At 34.8% G+C, this 27,123-nt stretch overlaps 2 protein-coding genes across 4 annotated transcripts in view; both read left to right on the top strand.

Moving 5' to 3' along the window:
- The window catches only part of LOC123545069 (uncharacterized), a 43,575-nt gene extending 42,986 nt beyond the window's left edge, over positions 1 to 589 (top strand). Inside the window, exon 32 of the mRNA XM_045331342.2 lies at positions 461 to 589. The gene's annotated coding sequence lies outside the window, so the exon portion shown is untranslated. The remainder of the gene's footprint in view (positions 1 to 460) is intronic.
- On the top strand, positions 305 to 25,965 carry LOC123545070 (sodium-dependent multivitamin transporter-like). 3 transcript variants are annotated; one of them, XM_045331344.2, is made up of 15 exons: positions 308 to 768; positions 1,307 to 1,375; positions 3,758 to 3,809; positions 4,924 to 4,991; positions 5,188 to 5,268; positions 7,247 to 7,320; positions 8,130 to 8,267; positions 8,434 to 8,569; positions 8,878 to 8,966; positions 10,325 to 10,437; positions 11,391 to 11,461; positions 11,760 to 11,846; positions 12,809 to 13,038; positions 14,643 to 14,761; positions 24,274 to 25,965. In XM_045331344.2, exons 1-15 carry the CDS (start codon positions 433 to 435, stop codon positions 24,468 to 24,470), a joined length of 1,860 nt encoding a protein of 619 aa, XP_045187279.2. In that variant the 5' UTR covers positions 308 to 432; the 3' UTR covers positions 24,471 to 25,965. The 3 variants fall into 3 exon arrangements, 2 of the variants coding, with proteins under 2 accessions (XP_045187278.2, XP_045187279.2); XR_008370258.1 differs by lacking the exons at positions 14,643 to 14,761; positions 24,274 to 25,965 and adding an exon at positions 12,342 to 12,473 and having other exon boundaries at positions 305 to 768; positions 12,809 to 12,860; XM_045331343.2 differs by lacking the exons at positions 14,643 to 14,761; positions 24,274 to 25,965 and adding an exon at positions 12,376 to 12,473 and having other exon boundaries at positions 305 to 768; positions 12,809 to 12,948.
- Positions 25,966 to 27,123: the final 1,158 nt, after the last annotated feature.

Genomic DNA, 27,123 nt, shown 5'->3' with positions numbered 1-27,123 from the left:
ATTTCCTAACTAGTGGATAGTTTTTTATTTTTAGTAATTGACCTGATGTTATTGAACTACATGTATTACATAATTTGATAAAACTTCCGCTAATATATTTAGCTCGTTCCTCCGCCAGCAAATATTTTGTCACATAACATTAGCTGTCGGTGTAACCTTGACGGTTGCTGTATACAGACTTTTAAAATGCATATAACGTTTGCATTCAGCACTGTGTTTAAAAGTTTGTAGACTACAAAAGTACATTTGTTTCATTGTCATGTAAACTAACTAGATGATAAACGTTTTAGTCAGTCTGTATCAAGTTACAAATCACAAGTAACTAAGATAAGTAGGTATGTTCTTTTTAAAGTATAAGGACATAGAAGTTATCTTTTAAAACGTACATCAATTTGATGAAAATATTTTGTTACTTATGATAAAGCGACCAAAATGGAAAGGTTAAAATTTCACATTGCAGATTACGTTGTAATGGTGATATTTCTTGTTATATCTTCTGCGATTGGAATTTACTATGGCTTTTTCAAGAAACAGAGAACAACGGAGGCATATATTCTTGGTAACCGGCAGATACACCTTGTTCCAGTTGCTCTGTCGTTGGCAGTCACTTTTCAATCCGCAGCATCAATTATAGGATTACCAAGTGAAATCTATCTGTATAACATTATGGTGTTTTATATAACATTTGGAATTTCTATTGCAAACCTTATACAGGCCCTTGTCATCGTGCCTTTGGTACATCCGCTAAGATTGACGAGTGCATATGAGGTATATTTTCGTTTTCAAAATAATCATTAGATATATTGTTAAATTAATTAAGGACGATTATCATTTAGAATGGCGAATATTTATAGGAAAATTTGGAATTATGTCAGTAGGTTTGTTGGAATTTTACCTTGCTTATACTAAAAATCTGTCTTAATGTTAACTTCACAATCATACATGAACTGTAGAAGGTAGGTATAACAATACGCTCAAAGGATTGTTATAGCGATTCAAGAAAGTGTTTCAAGGGCGTGGACGGTAGCATGCATTTCTACTAGAGCCTGCAACATTTTCGTTTTTGTCGTGTTGAGTTTTTTATTGATCTCCTTTTATAATTATAGTAGTTTGTCAAAACATAGTTTTCACACAGATTCAATTTAAGCTTAATTCATATAAAAATGCAATTGTTTGTTTCAAATTTTGTTTACTTTTTGGTAAATAGTTTCAAGATAGAATATGTCTTAATAAAAGTGAGGAAGTACTTCGTAGTGAACAGCGTAATAAAATCTTAAAAATGTTTTTTTTTTTTTCAATACTGCAGTATCTTCAGCGTCGTTTCCAGTCTAGAGCCGTGCAGCTTCTTGGAATGTCTATGGGCATGTTGCAAACGGTAACTTTACCCTCTTTTTCGAACATTTACAACTTTTCAGTCCAAATAGAATAAAAATAACAGTTTTTCTTTTTTTAATTTCGTTAAATTTACTTATTTACTGTAGCTCGGGATATCTTCTGAAAAGCTGAGGACTGTTTCAAACCAATGACTAAATTTCTGTTTAGAATGCTTGAAGCTCAAAGGTTTCTTTTTCCTTTGGGATATCGACCCATGTGATTGAATGTAGAATCACAGAAAGTTATAATGTAATTACATTTAAAAAAGTGTTTTTTGCAGCTGAAATGTGGGGTCAGACACACTATGTTAGCGTATATAGCAACTTACACATGTTTATTGATTTCGATAAATCTGCTCTTTTAATATTCGGATATTAAATGAAGAAGAATCTATCATTAGTCATATATTTGTAGAGAAGCCCATCTGATTTTCGTTTTATTACTGATTACTTTTACAGCAAAAAGGAAATCCTCAGATTTTACTTTATCTTTCTATCAATCTGTGATAGAAAACGTATCAGATACATAATGAAGAACCTAAATAATGTTAAATAAACACTTCCTGGGAGATTAAATTATGTATGATGTACAGGGACTTGTGATCTTTATTGGTAAACCTTTCTAATGTTGAAGACAATATATGCCCTTGTAGGGGGGTAATTGTTCATCCAAAATGATGCTAATAAAGGTTCTACTGATGCAGACTGAAGACTTGATAGCGAAATAAAAATCTGAAAGAATACCATGGAAGCAGAGAACGCTATCAAACAAAACAATAGCATTATCTATTGAAAATTCTTGTCCTGTCTGGACTCAGCTATTTCTCTCTTCTTGTCCTTTTGGATCATATAGACCATTAAGAATTTTAATATATCTCCACTTAATCCGGTCCAAAGAGGTGTTAAGGGTGCTGTACATTTCATTACCCTTCATGAAGAGGCCCACTAACAACTTGCATGCTGCCTTCTATCTTTATAAAATATCTTCTTACTGATTGTATTTACTGAGTCTGTTCACGATAAGTCATGAATAAAACTCTCTTGTATTTTTAAAGGGGAACATTATTTTTTAATTACATGGACGCAATGATTCCATAGGACCAGAAATGATATAGGTAAATCCAGAAAAGACTACATAATTAATCAGAACCATGTGAATGTGTAAAAAATAATTGATATTGTATGTACTCCATTAACATACTGAATGTGCTACGTGTTATTTTCGTATTCATCTCACGTACCCACTGTAATCATGAAAATAAACTTTTTATAGTCTTCTGTCATCCAAAGTTAATTTCAGCAAATTACAGTTCATCGGAAATGTAACAAGATAATTGTACCAATTGTAAGAGACTTTCCGTGGCTTTTTATCAGGATTAACCAGATACTGTATTTTACAAAAGACCCATGACAGTCCTATACAAACTCTGTTGAGATGGAAGCAGTTATGTGAACTAAAATTAAGAAATAAAAAGTTCCCAAACGTGGTTTATCGTAGAATAACCCGAGTTTTGAGTTCTTATGCATAAGAATATATCACGAAGGCCGTAGGCCTGAGTGATATATTGTTCGCATAAGAACGAAATATTTATTATTTCGATTCTAACACGACAAACTAGTATCAACGGTGTTAGAAAAAATGGTAACTACTTTTTACGACTGTGCTACGCACTTAAGCTTGGAGCTGATGACGTCATTGCACGCAAGTGGTTTATTGCAGAATAACCCGAGATAGATTTTGCTCTACATGTATGTAGGTTATTTGCTGGGCGTGTTAGAATATATGTTATTGTCTACTGTATACATGAATTGTTCAAAGGGTCCTGTATTTTCATGTGCCCCATATGGTTCTGGGACGATCTGTGTATGAAAAGAATTGGAACCACTGCCTAACCCTTGCATGATCGTAAGAGGCGACTAATAGGGTCTTAACACTTGGTTTTGCAGTAACTCTTTGATTCTAGCAGGTATGCAAATTTTGATTCCATACCTCATGTTTTTATTTCGATGTAAATGAGATGTGGAACCAAAATTTGTAGTCCTGTTTGGCGCTATATAACCTATACTGTGTTGGTGCGCCGTAAAACCCAAATAAATAATGTATTTTCATGTAGAAACTAGTTACTAGAGTGGATGCGGCTAGGATTTCACATAAAAAACATTTATTTATCAGAAACATAAGATGTACTAAATCATTTTAGGATGATTTTATCAATGTTGTCAGAATATGAAAAGAAAACATATATCCTAAAATGAAACAATATTTTTTCCAGAGGCGACCAAAAGCATTCTTATCATAAAATTGTTCATTTCATCTACGATGTAGTCTTTATTGCAATAGAAATAAACACGTTGTTGTATCAACGCTATGTTTCCTGTTTCAGCTTCTATATGTCAGCATTGTCTTATATTCTCCAGCTCTGGCGCTTGAAGCAGGTAATACTATAAACCTAACGTTGAGTTAAGCTTCGTTCTTGAACTCTCTAATAGAGGGGCTGTGAAATACTTACATGGTACCATCCAGCTGGAAATACTTGAAACTGATAATTGAGTTTGTAAATTGATATCATGTATATTCAAGGCATGCATAATATTTTGAACCTGAGGAGATATTACTCGGAGAAAATCTGTAAGCGTAAACCTGGTGGTGTAAGATGACTCTCGTGCAGCATATGACGTATAGCGAACTACATTCATGTAGAAAATTTATGCAGAAATTTATATTTTATAACATAAAACAGAATAAAAATTAAATACATTAATTGTTCCTCTTTGTCCCTAACAGTATATTTATTGATTCAAATAATTTAAGTTATTTTATCCAAAATACATAAAGTTATGCTGCAAGGGATAAAATAAAACCGGAGCTAAACATTGTTATTTGTCTTTGAAACGTCATAACGTCTTTCTTGTTTACGGACGTCGATTTTGCGCGCTTTGTTTATATACGCTGATATAAGAAAATAATACTAAAAAGAAAGTTTGATTTTATGTGTACTATTATATATTGAATGTGGTATGCAAGAAAAAGATTCGATCACTGGCATTAGATGCAGATGGTAATATCCGGTTCTGGGGTAACTGTTCACGCGGTAACTCGGCAGAGCCTCGTTACCGCCTAAACAGTTACCATCGAGCCAGATATTCCCATCCACACTTACAGTCAGTGAAATAATCTTATATTCTGCTTTATATTGTTTGTTCGCAGGAAAACATTGCTTTCAATACTCTGTTTACAATATGTGATTTGGTAAATGTAGAATTTAAAGTAACATTTTTGAAATAATTGCAACAACATAATGTTTTCTACGCTACACAAATGTTTTGAGACATGTATTTATTCAGGCAACAGAATGACCGGCGGATTATTTAAGATATTGCTACCGACGAAAGCTGCAAAATGGAGTTAGTGCAAACGCAATTTACTGATCTGCATTGAAATATTGAAGTAAAATAAAGGTTTAACTGGTAATATACAGACATGTTGTATTCTAATTCTGTTGCGCTTTGATAGTAGTACTGTAGTATTTACTTGTCATTTTAATTTCAGTTGCTGGAATTCCAATATGGTTATCAATTGTATTAATAGGAGTTTTAGGAACTGTTTACACTGCCATTGTAAGTTTAGAGTTTAGAAAACTATTATTTGTTATTTGATATTCTCAGTTTTAAACCTGACGTTAGTCTTGTTTTTGTTTTATTTATATAAAGTTTTTAAACGTTTATTTTATTGTAAGATTTAGAACATACTAATACCGTACTGTATACTGTTATACTAACAAATTTTTTAATTAAGGAATTTATATTTTACTAGGGAGGAATGAGAACAGTGATATGGACAGATACCTTTCAGTTTGTTATGCTTTATGGTGGACTTACTGTGATCCTTATACTGGTAAGTGTTAGTTAGCCATCATGTTTGACTTATATTACATTCAGTTTTGAATAAGACGACGGATACCGTGGCCCAGTGGTTAAGGCGTCCGCCTCGGGATCGGGAGGTCGAAGGTTCGAGCCCCATGGGGAGCGTTCGTCCGAGGAATGTTTGTCATGGGACTCGTTCCGAAAAGGCCGGTTCGTGAGCCGCGAGCTAGTTAAATGAATGGTTACCGACTTCTATCCGCCTGGCGCCTGGCATAATGGTAGGAGTTGGGAGGTAATTGGTACGCACAATAAAGGTGTCTCATGAGCCAAATTGGCTGGCCCTTTCAATAGGGGTGACACTATAATAAACAAGACCTTTAACTTTACCTTTTTTTATATCAGTGGAAATATTGATAGATAGCTCCATCATTTGACACGAAACCGACCTGTTCCGTCTTCATAAATTCAGCAAAATGAAGCCTTATGAGTTTAACGTTTTCATTCATAATTTTGCACACTGGCCTTCCAATCCTGAGGTCGGGGGTTCGATCCCCGGCAGCTACTCGGGAATTTTCAGAAACGCTTTTCAGTGTTTCCCACCCAGCTAGAGGTGTACTGGTCAGGATCCCAGGCAATCCTTGCGTATATCAGTGCTATACACTTGGCACGTTAAAGAACCAGACTGTCTATTCGCAACGAGCTAGGCTAAGTTAGCCGGACAAGCCTGTATCTGATTTCTGATCTCTCTGTCGTGGGGGCTTTGTCTCACTCCGTCCCTCTGGTCAGATCGCTCTGTGTCTGTACTAGTAGAGGATGAATTATGCGCCCTGTGTGGCTGCATTAGAACTATGTAAAGCGCCTTTGAACGTGAAATTGATCATGAAAAGGGCGCTATATAAATCTGGTATAATAATAATAATAATAATTTGAGCCACAAATCTTTCTTTGTTTGTCTTTAAAGCACAGGGTTTTAACTGTTCATGTTGATATCAAGTACTCTTTAACAACTCTCTTGTTGGTCTCTATGTGTTATTCATTTAAGTTGTCACTAGCCTAGTTATCATGTTATTGTTATTTGTGAGCAACTATCCGTGCAACTAATTAATTATATCGCTTGATTATGAAAAGGTAATTTCAGAACTGGCTTTTTTTCATTGTATTCTTCAAAGCATAAAATCATCAATATGGAGGCATTTTGATCGACTACTTGTAGATCGCTGTCATGCGCATGGCTAGATTATTACTTTAGTTTATGCTCGGCGTAACTGTTTGTAGCATATGTATGAAAACGGTGAAGAATCTGCTCATAAAACACACGGTCTTAAACTTTTGTCATGTCAAAAATGATGCAGTACAGTCTTTGTTATTGCCACTGCGTTCCGTTAAGAATGTACTAACTAATTTCACATCTACGATGTTTTCGTACAGCAACATACAACGGGAAGCTAACCTGTTGAACTGCATAATTGAATGGTTTACGATCCCATTTCAGTTTTCAAAACAATAACATATCTAGTTGTCCTTTAGATCTGGTAGATGGTTTCAAAAATGTCCCTGTCAAAAGAACTTCAATTTTGCACATACAAACGATTAATACATTTCAACGCTTTTTGTAAAAGTAAAATAGGTAGCCCACTTGTCACCCTGTAGCCTAATATGATATTTCACAATACAATATTGATTTTGTATTATTAACTTTGATCTAGGCTTATAGAAGTCCGGTGTTTATATTTAGATACACCTCTATTCCTGATTCTTGAGAGGCACGTGGGATCTTCCCCTAAAATCAAAAGCTGAAAACGCACTATATGACCTAAAATGTTTTAGTGGTCATATAAAAGCAGCAAAATACGCAATCAAAAGAAGGGCGCAATTTTGATAGGTTATGAAAAACATACCTTTTCATCGGCCTAAAATTCACCATTTATTTACAAAAATAAGACACATACAATTATGCTGGCACTTGTTAGTCATGACTCCTTACATCAAAGGTGTGAATTCTTTTTCAGGGTATAAAGGAAATTGGAAGTTTGTCAAACGTTTTTGCGTTGTCATTGGAAGGTGATCGAATGAAATTTGATGAGTATGTATTCTTACGTCTTTTAGCCGTAACAAGTCAAAGATCATAGCATTTTATGACGAACAATCCCAATTACTTATGGCGAGATTCGAATCCGGGTCGCTCGGGTGCTAGTCCAGTGCTCTAACCACTGAACCAGAGAATCTACTCCCTGACGCAGTTGTCAGATATTGGCTTTAAACGTACAGGTCACTGTAACTGTATCTATACAGTTTTGCATTATAACTGATCAGCATTATATTACATTGTTCTGAAAACCTGACGACTGATGCAAAACTTCGCAATTTGACTTTTCTAGTTAAAACATTTTCTGTCATTTTCCGTTGCCTTAGGCGAAAAATAAAAATGTTTCCAAATTTAAGAGGCTATATTTTATCCTTTTTTATCCTAGGGTATTGCAGTGACATATTTGTGAAAATCTTGTAAATAAAATAAGTGGTCATCTTCGCCCGACTTGTTTATAGCACCAAGTTCAAACCAAATGCTTCTCGTCGCTGTTTGCTGGATAATAACATAAATCTATGAAATCATACTTTTGAAATATAGAATACAATAAAGGTAATAGCAGACTTTCATAAGATGTTTTTGTTGCTGAAGCAGCCCTCACGTCCCCTAACACAAGTTTATATAACACGTGAAACAGACTGCCTGGTACAAAAGGATCAGAAATAATTAAAACGTTGCGTCAAAGGGCTTGGCTACAGTTCACGTCCAGCAAATTTACGTTTGCAATCATGATGCGTGAGTCAATTGGAACAGAAAAAAAGCATTTCAATATGTAACTTATGACAGTAAATGTGTTGGTTTCTTAGGATAAACCCAGATCCTCGTGTACGTCACACAGTGTGGGGATGTGTTATTGGTGGTGTCTTTAACTGGCTTCCAAACTGTTGCAACCAGTCAGCTATACAGAGGATATCTTCCATAGAAAAAGCTAAAGATGCTAAAATGTAAGTGAAGCATTTTGTATGTTATTGTTACAGAGTTTGTTTAATTAAAATTCTCAAGTCGTTATTTAAAAAATCTTCTTGACCAAAAACTATTATTTCGCAATTTACTAAAATTCCTAATTCACTTAACTACATAATTATATTTGTAATTTTCTCATCCACACAGTGCTACGCTTCTGAATATACCACTTGGAGTAATCTTCGATTTGATTCTTTTACTGACTGGTCTGGTGCTTTACGCATACTTTGTTATACAAGCTTGTGATCCACTTGGTAACAACCAGTTGTCAAATCCGAACCAGGTTTGTTGTTTTCAGTACATAAGATTGATATCTTAGGTAACAGTGAACTTTTTTCTGATTTTAAGTAAAGGAATGGTTGCCATGTCTTTCTAAAGTTGAAGATATTCTATTCATAAACCTTTGTTGGCATCTTAACGTTGGCGATATTTGAAAAAGGGGATATTAAAGAAATTATAGAAAACTCTTGATTCCAGAATACAAATGAGGATTCGAGAACATATAATTTCTGGCATTCTTATAACAAGATAAAAGAGACTTATTTCAAAGCGTATATTATGGAGCTACATTTGACATTCTTTGGATTTTAGTTGATGATATACTTCGTCATGAAAGTGTTAAATAGTGTACCAGGACTGGCTGGAATATTTCTTGCAGCAGTTTTTAGTGGAGCATTAAGGTAATAAATAAAGATTAACATACCTTTTGTTTCGAGTAAATATGGATATACAACGTTTTACTCCATTCTTTTGTTTAACTGACAAGCAATCGGGCAATGTTAGAATTGTATATAAATTAAAAAAAAAACACATAAACGGACAAATTATTTTGTTGAAATAATTGGAACGGCTTAGTAATTTTTGAATTATATAGGTGATATCGAAACATATCAATTGCAAATACAGGAGTTTAAATGTTATAAGTTATCTTGTTTGTCTTCAAATTGCAAAATGCTATATATGATAATAAAAGTGAAATATACTAGAGACACAAACGTTTCAATACTCTAAAGTAAAAAATAATATATTTACAGGTACGTAAAATATCACGACAGCAAAACGAATAAAGTCAATTATCAGCTGGTGAACACTTAGCAGATAATGCAGGTATTATACAGTACAATAGATGTGATCTTTCTTTTATACGTCAATCAACCAATATTGAAAAGCCGGATCAGCTAATATTATCAAAATTAAAACGTTTAGGTGTATTGAATTTCGGACAATCAGGTTACGCTCAGTACAAGGGTACTCGAGGGGGAATTCCTAAATTAGGTCGTGTTTGGGACACAAATAAAAGGGTTAACATAGACAATCTACGGGAACTACCGCAAGTAATTCCTGTAGTTTCACAGAGTCATCAACATACATGCAAAGTTTCAACAGTTTCAGATCAAGGGGTCAGTCTCAATAACGGACAAGATTTATCTCAGACAATCCCGATACGTGCAGAGACTCGTCAAGTAAAGTATCAGCTGTGCCTCCTACCAACAAAATTAAAAATATTGTACATGTTCAACGTGAACCTCCCTCTCTAGTTAAAAGTCAGACCTCTATTAAAGTATGTAGTATTAACCCAAGATCAGTTAAAAATAAAGCACTCTCTTTTTGTGACTATATCATTTCAAATGAATTTGATGTAGTTGCAGTTACAGAAACCTGGCTTGGCAGTGCTGTAGATAAACCACGCTTAAGTGAACTTGTTCCAGATGGCTACAAAATCAAGCACGTCCCCCGCTGTAACGGCAGCCGTGAAGGTGGCGTAGCAATCATACATAGAACTTCTATAGATGTCCGCCTTCTGGCATTAACACGAGACAAAGATTTCTCAACTTTCGAATACATGGACTGCAATTTGAGCATAAAAAATCTCATTTTGCGTCTAGTTGTCGTTTATAGACCACCACCATCCCGGGGAAATGGACTTAAAATACGTAAAGGTTTTATTACATATATGTACATGTAATACCAAAACATTGTAATGGCATTATTTCACTCGCACGACATGTGATAAGTTGAAATATTATTTCTGCTTTAGTTCATTGTCTTCGGGAATAAACTCAATGGCTACAAACACTCTTCAAGATATCCTGGCTAATCCATTGAAGGAAGCGTTACAGATCAAAAAGACATTAATTGCAAAAGTATTAGGTATTTATAAACAGGCCAGTATACTGTAAAGTTTTCAATTATTCAAAGTCTCAGTGTTCTGGAGAGAAAAAAGATGCAAGTTCTAAATACAGATGATAAAAAACAACTTGTAAATGACCGGCTATTTACATTCCAACAACAACTTGAATATTTTGCTGAAGCTGACTGTCAATGTTTGCAATGAGCTAGATAATGACCGTTTTTTAGTACATTTTCCAGTACATATTTGTTCAAATTTGACGTAAAGGAAGATAGCATGATAAATAGAATATTAGGGTATTGTCTTTCTGAACTTACGTATATCTGATTCGCCACTACAGAGTCTCAGGGGAATAAACTTTATATCGTATTCGCACCGCCCAAATTGTCGACGATCCCCTGGATTGATTATGCTTAGTAAACAATCTGTTAATGAATTTGACAATATATGCTAATCATTGATTTATTTTAACATGACTGTACTCATTACACACATAAGAATAATTGATATAAATAAAAGCTTTGTTTCGGAAATTTACAATAACTTTAACATTACATATATGTTTATACGATTATTTCGTACAAATCTTAAGCTGTTTGGATAAACGTGCAATCAACAAAATTTTAACAGAGTTAAAAATTCGGCTTAATTATACGTTTTGGACGCTGAAGAATGATCCAATACTGCAGTACGCTACTATATACTGACTTTTTTCATACAATATATTGAAGTTTTAATTGTGGTGAGCATGTCTACGACAAATATTATAAAATCACAGGTAAATGATAAAAATATAAGTTTATTGGTGGTAAATGTCATTTAGATGCAGACGAATCTTTATTCAATAACAAAGTTGTTTGAAGCTACTTTTTCATTTCTTCATTTTGATTACATGCTTTTTTCCTATATATGGAAGCAATATTAAATAATAATTATATCATGAAATATTTATTCTTTTAATGAAACCTTCAAGTGCTTGTGTATGGCATATTGACGGTCGCATTGGCTTACTTGTCCCAGTATTTGACAGGACCAGTTACACAGGTAGTTTTGATATGTTTCTATTTTGAACTTAAAATGAACCTTTCTATTATAACCATAGATCAATTAACAAAATGATGGTCTGACATTTGCAGAAGGTCCCACAATATATATTGAAAACTGGTCTTAAACAAACATATTTCGCATGCTATTAATTTGCTATGTGTTCATTCATCCATGTCTTATAATTTTTTAAAAATGCTATTACGTCAAGTCATTTCGTTTTAATACATTTAAAATATTTTCACAAGCTCATTTATTTCTTTGAATGAAACAAGTTTAATACTGATATTAAAAATAGATGGGACAGACAGCTTTCGGCGCAGCCGGTGGTCCAGTTGTTGGTATATTTTTCTTGGGTTCAGTCTTTCAGCAAGCAAACAAAAAGGTAAAAGTGTATTTAGTATGCTTTTGTGTTTTATATCGATGTTTTGTTAAAAATCCAAACACTGTTTATTGCAATCGATGTTCATATAGAGTTGTCTTCTTTCGCACTTTTAACGTTACGTAGGAGCTTTTATCTCAGCAAATCGGTTTATGGTTCAAATGTTTTGTTGTGTTGTTTTTTTTTTTTGCATATGATTATTAAATCAATACTGAGATGCAGTAATTAATGAAATTTTAAACTTCAAGTTAATGGCAGTACTACACGGCAATGTCTTTAAACCTAAACTCAATCATTCCTGTTGTGTATAGCACCATTCACCTAGTCATAAATGTGACATATTGTTACATGCAAAAAAATAGTTACTTAATTATGAAAATTCTAACTGATTATTCACTGTATTTTCGGTTTGTCAAAAGTTCTTTTCTATAAATAAACTGTCAAATACTTCTGAGGAAGCTAAACAATTGTAAAATAGAAAAAGTGGAAACTTCACAGGTCGCTCAACACGACAAAAACGAAAATGTTGCAGGTTCGGTTTGATTGTGCCTGTTCATGGACGGTAGTGGAAATGCATGCTACCGTCCACGCCCTCTAGCCCCGGGTTGCGCAGACCTCATGCACAGTCATGTAAGTCATGCACAGAGTATATGTACTAATAAAAAATGTTTTATTGTGTTTGAACACATTTTCGTTTATCACTCAATGAAAGTTACTCTTTGCTTATAAGTACCTGATAAATACCTAAACCTGGTTATAGAGTTGTGCTTTCTAAACAGTTACAAAGCATTTCTAAATTTCAGTTCTTGTTAAAATCTAGAATTTCATGAAATTCACATTTGTAAAATAATTTTGGGTTATATGGTGGTATTCAAAATCAGTTTCTAGACTTTATTTATGTGTGTTCATCTTTAACTGAAAATGTATGATACTATCTCTAGAATATGATATGACTTTTATTATAGGGAGCTCTAACTGGTGGAATCTGTGGTATTGTAGTAAACATGTGGATTGCACTTGGATCTTTCCTGTATGGATATAAAGCTCCACTTTCAAAGCCAGTCACTTTATCTGGATGCACCAGTAATGAAACAGCCTTTTCTGAGCTAAATCCGACTAGCAGCTATCACAGTTCAACATTTGATTTTTCTCTCAATCGCGACTGGAATGATTCTGTAACACATGGCATAATCAAGCAAGTATTATTCACCAGTCACTAATGTTATAAATTTCTACGTAAATCGTAGACCTATTAGGCTGGTCGTTTTAACTTTATGGGTTAAACTAATTTCAATATAAACTTTTTGGTGTGGAATAAGTAGTATGTAAGGAAATGAAACGCATAAAAATGTCCTCAAAAATGTCATGGCACATGTTTGAGATAATGCATCTGGAGTTCTGAAGTAACGTTTAATACGAATTGTGGCTGTTATTGTGGACCTTATGTTGTATCGGTCTACTAATGGTATACTATAGCAAACTTTAAATGTTTGCGTTCAATATCAGAAAAAAAGACGTTTTAAGACTTCTAGCAAATACTGGTAGGTTACTTTTAGCATTTTACCATCTTTGTCAAAAAGCATCTGGGTGTCAAAATTCAGAACACAGAATTCCTAACTTCATAATAGTACTACAGATCTGACAAACTCGTCGGTATTGGAGTTAAAAGGGGTTGAACAACACATATGTGTATCCTAAAGTTAGGCTGGGTACTTGAAAACAGCAAATATTTCTTAAATGTTTCTTGAACTCCTTTATCATATAATGCGTGCATGTGAATAAAGAAATAATACTAATATTTCGTTTAATTGATTTTATTTTAGATCAATTAAAATCTAAAGGAAGCTGCCTTTAAATATCACCTCATATTTAGAGTTTGGCTTGCATTTCTTTGAGTTAGTTTTTTTTTTTCCTGTATTGCAAAAGTAACTAAAGATTATAAATCATCTATAAAACTTTATGTTGGAATTAGTTAAAGGTTCTGAAATTATTTCTAGTAATATAACCGGCTTAAAGGGAAAAGCGACGTTTATGTGTTAATGCAAAAATATTACATACGCGTATGTTTTGTCTATTTCCTTGACACTGAATCATTTTTATGAAAAACACCACAAAATATATCTTTGAGTGTTTGTACTGCGGACTGAAATATACGAGTGGAGCAACCCATATATGGCACAACGATATAGAACTTTGAATATATCTTTGATATGGTCAGCATTTCTGCTAAACCGTCAAATCAAGTCAACATTAATCAATTTGTCGTCAAATGTCCTCATTTCAAATAAGTGGTATTAAACTCTATTGAATAGTACTTGTTTCATGATTATAGCTGGTTAAATCTGGAGATGTTCTTGTTTCTTGCTCTTGTTTGGTTGATAATACATCCAATAACTATGTCATGTGACAATTTTCCTGCTTTTCATAGTGGAGGTGCCCCTTCAAACATTACTTCATACACGAGCGGGCACCTGGTATCAACCAAAGACGTTCCGAAAACCGGCTTATTAGCTTTCTCATATAAACGAATTTTACAACCCAAGTCGGGCTTCGAACCAAGAGCGGTAAGGGTCAGGTTATTCGAGGTCATGTTATATTTTTCTTTCAAGTCTTTAAATGTTGCATCGCTTTGATATATACCCATTTTTCTCATCCTTCAATGAAATGATTTTAAGTTACAATCTCAGTCCTTATCATCACTATGCTTGTGTTTTAATAAACTTTTATAAGTCCGTGACAATATTATTTTGTTAGAAATTCGAAAAGTTTGATGTTACAGGCATTTTGTTTGTATATCAGGTATCAACAAAATTTGGACGACGACCATATTTTTATCTATGACTTGTCTTACATGTGGCTTGGATTAATAGGATTTCTGATCGCCGTAATCATCGGTTTGGCAGTTAGTTTTATTACAGGTAATATCAACCTCAATATAAAACTGACGTAATGTATTTATTTCTGTAGAAAACCGTATGCATTTTTGTTCATCTGTAGCACATAGCTGATTTTCATAATTAACTTTCTTATTTCTTTTGTTTCATATTTAAAAAAATCAAAATATTCATCTGTTTCATTAGTTCAGTTTGTTGAGAGTCATGTATATTTTGTTAAAACCATTGTTAAGACACGTAGTGTAAAGAAAATATGTGTTTATACACGTTTGTTCGAAGTTCGAAACATAATTCAATGCTGAAAACAAGATTTCACATGTTTATTCTGAAATTGAGGTGAATGTTCCGTCAGACCCTTTTCAAGCAATTTGATTGATTTAGCAGAGATAAGCCCATTGTTTATCATTTTTGTACATGTGCGCGTATTTCAGCGTTGCGTCAGTGCAGTAACACTCGAAAAACGGCAATAATTGTCTAACATAAACAAAGGGCCATTTCTAACCCGTCACTTTTTAAATTCCGTTTTCTAGAATATGGTTCAATATATTAGTTTAAAACTGTAAATAAAGTTGTTTGGCTTCATTAGCTGTACAGAAATTGTAAAATCTTTCAACCGTGACGATCAAGCAGTTTTGCGCCTGGAACGTGCACGATTTCAACACTTTGCACGAGGAAATGTTGGTAAGCAAACATATTGATTTTTATTTTCATTTAGTTGTTCTAGAATTCTATTCACCCTGAAAAAACATAACTTAGCTATTAAAATTGTAATGGTTAGGATGAATATCCAAGAGCGCGGTCGCGCAATCGGCTTATTGCAAGCCGGACTTTCATTCAGACGATTTTATCTATATAACGATATTTTGACTGCAAATATTTACAAAATGAATCTATCCACAATAATTATAAAACAAATGCACATTTATCAGTGACATTTTAATTTTAAATCATTTTCTTACAGGTTGCCCGAATATTTGGCAGACATATGTCCACAATAGCTAGCCTTCGTCAGAAGTTTCAGAATGCGTAGATTGTTACATTTCATCTGCGAGATCGTTTCAAGACCGCGACATGCACTGAAATACATGCTAGACCTATAAGTCCACAAACAGTCGCAAGGTGGCTCCGGAAATAGGGAATAATAACAAGAGCTCGTCGAACACGAAATACCTCCTCCTCCTTGATGCATTCAGTAATTGCACAAGGAACAGAACTTATATGCTCACTGTAAACAAAAGTTCTACTGTTCTGGTCCAATCTGACCTTGACCTTTAACCTATTAACTTAACAAGAGATCACAGAGTGATCTTGGCACCGACAACTGAGCCATTTTTGAATGTTCCAAATTTCAAGACTAGCTCAAGATCAAAATCAAGATCAAATTTCATTTCGGTACAAAACACTGGGCATGTGGTCCAAATGTGAAAGTTTTGGCTTGAGAAATGTGAAAGTAGGTCACTAGATCAATTTCAAGATCAAAGTTCATTTCAGTAGACAGAACTATGCATGTGTTTCAAATTTGGAGGCCGTAGCTTGAGAAATGTGAAAGTAAGTACTAGGTAAAAATCAATGTCAAATTTCAATTCAGAACACAAAAATATACAGGCAGTCCAAATTTGAAGCCTGTAGCTTCAGAAATGTGAAAGTAGGTCACTAGGTCAATCCCAAAATCAAAGCTCATTTCGGTACACAAAGCTATGCATGTGGTCCAAATTTGAAGGCTGTAGCTTGAGAAATGTGAAAGTAGGTCACTAGGTCAAAATCAATGTCAAATTTTATTTCGGAACACAAAACTATGCATTTGGTCCAAATTTGAAGCCTGTACCTTCAAAAATGTGAAAGTAGGTCACTAGGTCAATAACAAGGTCAAAGTTTGTTTCGGTACACAAACCTATGCATGTGGTCCAAATTTGAAGGCTATAGCTACAGAAATGTGAAAGTAGGTCACTAGGTCAAGATCAAGGTCAACTCATGTCAAGGTTTATCTTGTCACTCAAAAAAATACATGTGGTCCAAATTTGAATGTTGTAGATTATAGACATGAAGATTCTTAGATTTTCTCTATATAAGTCTATATGAACCATGTGACCCTCGGGGTGGGGCCATATTTGACCCTAGGGGGATAATTTGAACAAATTTGGGTGAGAACCACTAGATGATGCTACATTACAAATATCAAAGCCCTAGGACCTGTGGTTTTGGACAAGAGGGTTTTGAAAGTTGTTTCCTATATAAGTCTATATAAACCATGTGACCCCCGGGGTGGGGCCATATTGGACCCCAGGGAAATAATCTGAACAATCTTGGTAGAGGACCACTAGATTTTGCTACATATCAAAGCCCTATGCCCTGTGGTTTTGGACAAGAAGATCAGAAACCATTTAACTCTTCCTGGTAAATGTCACATTGACCTTTGACTTAATGACCTCAAAATCAATAGAGATCATCTACTGGTCATGACCAACCTCACTATCAATTTTGTTGACACTATGCCTAAGCGTTCTTGAGTTATTGCCCGGAAACCATTTTACTGTTCCTGGTCACTGTGACCTTGGCCTTTGACATACTGACCTCAAAATTGATAGGGGTCATCTGCTGGTCATGACCAACCTCCCTATGACAACCTCCCTATCAACACTCATGATCCTAAGCCCAAGAGTTCTTAAGTTATCATCCGGAAACCGTTTTACTGATCAGGGTCACTGTGACCTTGACCTTTGACACACTGATCTCAAAATCAGTAGGGTCATCTACTGGTGATGACCTACCTCCCTATCAACTTTCATGATCCTAAGCCCAAGCGTTCTTGAGTTATCATCCGGAAACCGTTTTATTGTTAAGGGTCACTGTGACCTTGACCTTTGACATACTGACCTCAAAATCAATGGGGGTCATCTGCTGGTGATGATCAACCTCACTGTCAACTTTCATGATCCTGGGCTTAAGCGTTCTTGAGTTATCATCCGGAAACCGTTTTACTAATCAGGGTCACTGTGACCTTGACCTTTGACATACAGATCTCAAAATCAATAGGGGTCATCTGCTGGTGATGACCAATCTCCTTTTCAACTTTCATGATTCTAGGCCCAAGCGTTCTTGAGTTATCATACGGAAACGGATTGGTCTACATACAGACCGACCGACGGACCGACCGACAGACTGACCGACATCTGCAAAACAATATACCCATCCTTCTTCGAAGGGGGGCATAACTAGGCGACCACAGTGAAAGCGATGGGCCCGCTGGCACCAGCGTATGATACGGGCTGAATAGTCAAATATCCTTTTCACGGACGAGAGTCGGTTTAACTTGTACCGCAACGACGAAAGGATGTGAGTGTACAGACGCCGAGATGAAAGACTGAATGACGTGTGTGTTTCAACGAGACCAGATAGTTGTTCGCGTGCACCTTAATGCAGCTAGATACCAGCAGGACCCATTTGTCCCTGTCGCGATTCCGCTGCTTTTCCCGCCTAAGTCACCGGATCTTATTGTTATTGAGCATATGCGGGAGGAGCTGAACAGGCAAGTACGGAGTCGACACGCAGCCTCTCGCAATCTCCGTGAACTGGAACAAGCCCTTGTGCAGGAACGGAGGAATATTCCCCAATAAGTCAACCGGAACTACGTGATGTCGATAAGATGTGTGCATGTTGTGAGAGCCATGGGAGGACACACGAAGTATTAATTACTCGGACATACTAACTGGTCTTTGATTCAGATACTTTTCACATTGTTAGAATTTTGCGTTATGCCATTTTGTGAATTCGAATTTTACAGTGATATTTTTTATTTGTTATGTTTTATACCTACATGTTTTTCAATTGGTATTAAATTACGAAGAAACAAGTTTGTGTTAAAATATTTATATTCAAAATTTGAACGAAATCCGTTCACAGATTATTGAACTACATGGCATTATATAGGTGCCGGGTTAGAAATGGCCCGAAATGTATATGTGTGAGCACTCATTTTCTTAATAGTGTCCTTTCCTATCCGATTATCAAAGTTTAGATTCAAAATTTGATAAAAAAAATGTTTTCGAAAATTTTAACACATAGAGCAAATCATAACACAATTAAATCGATAGTGTTTACGCATGCATGGACACTAGAAAAAGTAATTAAATTCTGTAATATAAAAATGCCTTGTCAACTGTGACACTGTTGCAGTCTTTAACTAAATGCGAAAGTATCATATCATCCAATGATATTGTTGCGCATGTGATATTTTAAATCACTGGGGACAATGATATATTATTCAATGTCAAGTAATGGGAAATTTGCATTACCCATTTATGTGAGGTATAATAAAAAATTATACCTTAATTGTTTTCAATATAAATATTTAATTCCAAAAACTTGAGATACAGATGCACACACCATTTGTAGAGGTATATGTTTGTATTTTCAAAGTTTTTTCTCAGTGTAGACGAGATTTTTTCGAAAGCACACTTGAGGAAGGCACGAAAATGTTTTTTAATCTTTCAAAAATGAAAAGTTATCAAACAAAGCAACAAGTTTCTATAGTTTTGTGTCCGAGTTGTGATACCTGGCTCAAGACACTTACATGCATCTTAGTGTTAGGTACTGTTGTGACTTGTTGTTTTCTTTGTTGAGGTAAAAAAATCATACAAGATTACCACCAGCTGTTTTTATATATACTTTTATGAAATATTGTTTTTCAAAGGCTTATCTCTAAACAGTGCGCACAAAAATCTGGTGTTTTCCCTCAGTTTCACTTCAAAAACAGAACTACATTTTAGCTTTTTAATAAACTTAATTTACTCTGGGAAGGTGCAGCACTGCGGGGTTTTCTGTTACAGAAGCAGAGTATTCTATATACTGGTTTTCTTTCATTCATGAATTGATTTTTAGTTTTTCCTATGGCTGAGAATATAACTTTTGCCTCAATGGATGTACAAGGACTAGGTGACAGAGGAAAACGGAAAGATATTATTAATTACCTGAAAGAGAACTATTTTCTCCAAGATATACATTTTACAGACAGAGAAGTTAAGTACATCCGCGTACAATGGGGCTATGAATGTTATTTTAGCAAATTTAATAGTCAGTCTAGTGGGGTAGCAACATTTATAAATAATAATTTTAGCTATAAATTCTCATTTTCATGCATGCGTAGCAAATGTCAATCTCTCCATGTTTTGTATTTATGACCCAAATAAAGATGACCCTGATTTTTATTAATATCTTAAAAGAAAAGTGGTAGAAACTGAAAATCATTGCTTAATTGTTGGAGTTTATAATATAGTGTTAAACCCAGACATTGATTGTTTTAATTATATAGATGTAGATAATCCTAAAGCAAGAGACACAGTTCTTCAAATGATGATCGAGTGTAACTTAATTGATGCATGGAGAGAACAAAATATGAAGAAAAACAGTATTCATGGTTCAAAAGAAATCCTATTAAAAAGCAAGACTAGATTTTTTCCTAATTTCCAGTAACTTATACACAGACTTGAATAAAGCGTCAATTTTACCAGGTTATAGAACAGACAATTCAATGATTTTTATTAAGTTTTGAATTTGGAAAGTTTAAAAAAGGTATGTCATACTGGAAATTCAACAATTCTTTGTTAGGAGATATTCAATTTATAGAACAAACTAAGCAATTTATAATGCAAATCAAAAGACAATATGCTTCCGAAGAACAGTCTTCACAAGAACGAGTAGAAAACATTAACAATAAAGACTTAAGACTGACCATAAATGCTAAACAATTTTTGAAGTACTTTTAATGGAGATAAGGGGGAAAAGTATAGCTTTCTCTTCCCTTAAGAAAAAACAAGAAGATAAAAGCAAGAGAAACTTATAAATGAGATTAGTTATCTTGAAAAACAAAATAATATAAATTTCGATCTTTTACAGAGTAAAAAACAGCATTGGTAGATTTAAAATAAAAATAAATTGCATGGGGCCTATATAAGGTCTACAGCAAAGTGGATTTCTGAGGGCGAAAAAGCCACAAAATACTGCTGCGGCCTAGAAAAAAGAAATTTTGTTTCTAAATTAATGAACTTTTTGTACTCAACATAAGGAGCCCTTGTACAAAAGCAAGAGCAAATTATGAATAAGGTTGTTAACTATTATAAAAATTATACTCATTAAGACAGTAGAACTAGACAACATTTTAAAAAATGGCAGTATCCCAAACTTTAGTGAAAATGAGAAACAATGCTAAGAAGGCCATCTAACATACAGTGAGATGCTGAACAGTCTAAAAAATGTCAAATGATACAGCGCCATGTAGTACTGGTTTTACAAGTGCCTTATTAAAAAATTTGGTCGGATATTGGCCATTTTCTAGTAAGCTCAATTAACTATGCCTTTGATTCGGTGGATCTGTCAGTAACCCTTAAACAAGGGGTCATAACGTGTATCCCAAAGGGAGATAAAGATAAACGTTACATTAAAAATTGGCGTCCCATATCTCTTTTAAATGTTTTATACACAAATGCTTATGCTAGCATTGCTCAAAGATTTGAAACATGTCTTACCAAATCTGATTCGTCCAGACCAAACTGGTTTTCTTCCTGTGAGATTTATTGCAGATAATATAAGACTAGTGTATGATGTAATGTTCCGCACAGAAGAACAAAAAAATACCAGGAATGTTATTGTTAGTGGATTGTGAAAAAGATTTTGATTTCCTTTCATGGTCTTTTATGTACAAAGTGTTACAGTATTGTAATTTTGGTGAAAACTTTATAAACTGGATTAAATTATTTTATAATGATATACTATCTTGTGTAAATACTAATCGTCATTTGTCAGATTGGTTTAGGGTCCGAGCGGTTGTCGTCAGGGGGATCCCCTGTCACCCTATATCTTTATCCTGTGTGCGGAAGTATTAGCAGCAATACTGAAACAAAACAAAAAATATTAAAGGGATAAAAATAAATAATATAGAATTTCTCCTGTCACAGTATGCGGATGATACAACTGTATTATTAGATGGAACTGAAAAGTCCTTAAAAACAGTACAAACACTAGATTTCTTTGCAAGAATAACTGGACTGCAAATAAACATGGATAAAACTAAAGCTGTCCTGATTGGATCTTTAAAAATTAGCAGGTTTTTACCTTGTCCAGAACTAGGACTTCAGTGGGAGTCTCAAAGTTTAAAATTACTAGGAGTGTCTTTCACAAATGACCTCAAAAATATGGCAAATACTATCTACCAAAAATTGAAGATATCAAAAGGCTCTTTGCTCACTGGAATAAAAGGGTCATCAGTCCTATAGGTAGAAATATAGTCATAAAAACACTAGCTTTGCCAAAAAATCAGTCACCTTATGAGTTTGCCAAATCCAAGTAATGATATCATAAAAACTTTGCAAAATTCTTTTTATGCTTGTTAAAGGAATGGCCAAGATAAGGTAAAAGAAATACTATTATTCAGTCCTATGAAAACGAAGGCATAAAAATGATAGAGTTAGATACTTTCACGACCGCTTTAAAACGTACTTGGCTTCGCAGATATATGAGATATAATACTAGATATTTTGAACTTATCACAGATATTTACCCTTTTCTCCAAACGTATAGTAAATATGAAAATAATTTTATGACTAATTATTTGAACACTTTTAGTAATTACTTTTGGAAAGATGTTTTTAAAGGAATCATACGAATAAATGACCGAAATTCAAAAAGCTGGAGTGATTTCTGTGCACTGCCAGTATGGCACAGCAGTAATTTTAAAATTGGTGGTTCTAGTTTTCACTATCCCATGTTTGTAAGGAAAGGGTTTTTATTAGTCAACGACTTTCTAGATAGAAATGGAAATTTTCTGTTATATTTATATATATGATTTATTGATAAGTATGAAGTTAGAACAAATTGTTTACAATACCAAGGTATTATTGTATCAATAAGAAATTTTATTGACAAGGTTGTCATTCTACACTTTGTAAAAAGGGAAGACTCACCTTTACAACCATTTGCGGTTAAAATAATTAATAGTCAAATAAAAGGCTGTACAACAATTTATGCTTCCCTACTTGCAAGGCCAAAAATAATCCCCTCTTCCAGGAGAAAATGGATTGAGGAATTAAATTTAAATGCGCTTTTTAACATATATATATCCCTTTCACTGTATCTATATATATTCCCTTTCACTGTAACTAGAGATACTAGGTTGGAATGGTTTCAATTTAGACTGAACCATAGAATCATTGCAAGAAATTACTCCCAACTAAAAATGGGTTTAAGAAATGATCCGCTGTGTTCTTTCTGAAATACAGAAACTGAGACCTTAAAACACTTATTTTATGATTTCCGTTACAGTAACTTATTCTGGACTGAGGTCAAAAGATGGTTAAACGAAACTTGTCCAAATATTTCCACTGAATGGTCTAAGACAGATATTATTCTAGGTAACGAACAATTTAACGTCGCCCTAATGAATATATTATTAAAAGCGAAATTCGTTATATATCAATGTCGAATTAGGAATATATTTCCAAGCCTTTCTTTGTTCAAAACGCAAATGGAAATGCTGCTGAAACTTGAATATTTTAATGCTAAAAAAGAAAACAAATTAAACAACTTCAATGTGAAATGGAGTGATTGTTTATCTCTGCTTTCACTAGATAACTAACCTTTTTTCTGTACAGTTTGTTCTTAATTTCTCCAGTGCTGCACCACCAAACCCCACTTTCTATTGCCCCTTTTTTCAGCTTTCTACCATAGCCTCTCATGCCGATTTGGTATCTCCTTTTTTGTTTTGTTTATTAAGGTTATAAGAAGTAGGTACCACAATTAAGAAAGATGAGCAACTGTGTTATAATTAGCGTATTATGCTAAAGGTTATATTATGCTAATTGTGCAAAATAACTTATTTGTAATCATCTACTTAGACTAATTCATATATTGTATGCTATATGCTGTAACCGATTTTTGAGAAATAAAACAAATTAATGCCTTTATCAAACGTAGTATATAAATATGGATAAGACATAGTAGGATCACATTTGGCGAAGTTGTATAAGCTTCCTTCGGGATCATTGATTTCAACTCATTTAGATTTGAAGATTGAATACTGCTTAAGCCGGTGCTAGGGGGCGTGGGCAGTGTTGCATGTTCCATTACTGCTCATGAACAGACTCAATCAAACCGAGTCTGCAATTTTCACTGTTTGCCTTGTTTTCGGTTGTTCTGAGGGATCTACTTTCCAGATTTTATTTACTTCACAACAGCGGATGTTAAGTGCTGTGTGGCGGCCGTAAAAAGTCGCCCCGACTTCATCTCAGTGTTGTTATATTTTCTGGTCCTTCGGGATCATTGATTTCAACTCATTTAGATTTGAAGATTGAATACTGCTTAAGCCGGTGCTAGGGGGCGTGGGCAGTGTTGCATTTTCCATTACTGCTCATGAACAGACTCAATCAAACCGAGTCTGCAATTTTCACTGTTTGCCTTGTTTTCGGTGCTTCCGAGGGATCTACTTTCCAGATTTTATTTAGTACTATGTCTAATGAATAACGATAAAATTACTGTTTCATTATTAGGTAAAGATAAAGAACATCCTACAGAACCGGTGTACATCATTCCTTTTCTACGGCGTGTATGGACATTTGACGAGTCTACTTTGCATGGAAACACACGAATTGAAAACTGTTTAGTTTTAAAAGATACAGAAATTTGTATAGATAATTCTATGAATGGAAATACAAAAGGCATTGGTACAACTTCGTGTAACAATTGATATAACTGTACTAAAACATAGGACCATTATATGCGTATTTCATGCCAGTGCAGTATTTTTAACGTTCAAATTGTTTGCGATGAAATATGAAAAACAAAATCGCCTGTATGAAAAGGTAAAGCACTTGCTAATATGGTGATTATGTATTCATTCTTCAGTTGTGCACAGATAGAACATTATAATAATTATCGTGTGGAATGAATAATAAAGCATTGTGTTTTAAACCCTTGCGTATAGACACACGTACATCAGGTGTAATAAGTGTTCCGTCCACACCCTTGATATAGTCAGCGTTCGTTGACTGCGCTGCGAAGTCACAAGTAGCTATCGCTAGTAGCTCTGTTAAGACTCCTGTGCTATATCGTTATGAGAATATTCGACGGTCTGACTTATTTCCGTAAATATATTTCGTGTGCCAACTGATCAAGGGTACAGATAACAGGGTACTGGTTCAGCAAACTACATAAGCATTGTCTACATGAAATAAACTAAATATTGCGAAATGAAAGTACATCACTAATATAAACCTGAATCGTTACAGCGCAAGATCTGCTGCACATAAATAATCAACGGGTAAAGTTTTCACGTATATTTTAAATATTAGACTATTTAACACTATAGACAAAACATTTTAACATATAACTGTGGCAACAATGATCATATGCAGAAGTTGTGTACTTAAACTTCAATAACATTTCATCTTTTTTGTTGCATAATCACGATTCTTACACGACCTGATTATTTCCCATTTAACAAAGAAGACTGTTATGCAACACACAAACCGCTCTGTCTCTACTTCACATTTATTACGCCATAGTCTCAAACGTCAAAGTGATGCGCTGGAAAAGAAACCAAACAAAACAGGCAAATAATGGGTATATATCTTCAAAGTTGTAGGCAGTTACCCAAGATAACATTTTAGAATATATATATAATAATATCTTGAATAAAATCATTGTATTTCAGATGCGTATTGATATATCAATAAATTCCTTCACATATGATTGTATTTAACGACAAATCACTGTTTGGGATATAAATCATTTCTTAAATCCCATATGCGACACTGTTCAAAAATCTTGAAATTTTCTTAAAACCCATTGCACGGTGTATACCCATATCGGATCCCTCTCTGTGGAAAATGAGAAAACGGACCCCTCTCTGTTCGCGCACAGGACACTCTCTGTGCTAAACAATGAACTCCAACGTCAGTCAGCTCGGAAAATCAAATATTTCGTCCTAAACACATTTTTGTGCATAAAAACATATGGCCCACGGAATGACGTAGCTATATACCATTGCTTTTTTTATCGTTACATTTGTTTTATCAGTTCACACAACTTCAAACGAAGATGTAATGTAGACGGAGGGTACTGGCTTGGATGAACATCGTGCAGTGTTTATAAAACTTAAATACGACCTTCTTAAATATAGCAAATATCTGGTACCTTAGATGTGAAGTCGTTGATCCCATCTTACTTGTAAACACACTTTATGTGGATATTTATGTCTCCCCCAGGAGACATATTGTTTTTGCCCTGTCCGTCCGTCCGTCCTTCCGTCCGTCCGTCCGTCCGTCCTTCCGTCCGTCCGTCCGTCCGTACGTCACACTTCATTTCCGAGCAATAACTGGAGAACCATTTGACCTAGAACCTTCAAACTTCATAGGGTTGTAGGGCTGCTGGAGTAGACGACCCCTATTGTTTTTGGGGTCACTCCATCAAAGGTCAAGGTCACAGGGGCCTGAACATTGAAAACCATTTCCGATCAATTACTAGAGAACCACTTGACCCAGAATGTTGAAACTTCATAGGATGATTGGACATGAAGAGTAGATGACCCCTATTGATTTTGGGGTCACTCCGTCAAAAGTCAAGGTCACAGGGGCCTGAACATTGAAAACCATTTCCGATCAATAACTAGAGAACCACTTGACCCAGAATGTTGAAACTTCATAGGATGATTGGTCATGAAGAGTAGATGACCCCTATTGATTTTGGGGTCACTCCGTCAAAGGTCAAGTTCACAGAGGCCTGAACATTGAAAACCATTTCCCATCAATAACTAGAGAACTACCTGACCCAGAATGTTGAAACTTGATAGGATGATTGGTCATAAAGAGTAGACGATCGCTATTGTTTTTGGGATCACTCCATCAAAGGTCAAGGTCACAGAGGCCTGAACATTGAAAACCATTTCTGATCAATAACTAGAGAACCACTTGACCCAGAATGTTGAAACTTCATAGGATGATTGTACATGCAAAGTAGATGACCCCTATCGATTTTGGGGTCACTCCATTAAAGGTCAAGGTCACAGGGGCCTGAACATTGAAAACTATTTCCGGTCAGTAACTTGAGAACCACTTGACCCAGAATGTTGAAACATAATAGGATGATTGGTCATAAAGAGTAGATGACCCCTAACGATTTTGGGGTCACTCTATGAAAGGTCAAAGTCACAGGGGCCCGAACATTGAAAACCATTTCCGGTCAGTAACTTGAGAACCACTTGACCCAGAATGATGAAACTTCGTAGGATGATTGGTCATGCAGCGTAGATGAACCCTAACGATTTTAGGGTCACTCTGTTAAAGGTCAAGGCCACAGGGGCCTGAACATGGAAAACCATTTCCAATCAATAACTTGAGAAC

Source organism: Mercenaria mercenaria, chromosome 1 (assembly GCF_021730395.1).
Source record: "Mercenaria mercenaria strain notata chromosome 1, MADL_Memer_1, whole genome shotgun sequence".
NCBI lineage: Eukaryota > Metazoa > Mollusca > Bivalvia > Venerida > Veneridae > Mercenaria > Mercenaria mercenaria.
This window is presented reverse-complemented; position numbering and strand designations above follow the sequence as displayed.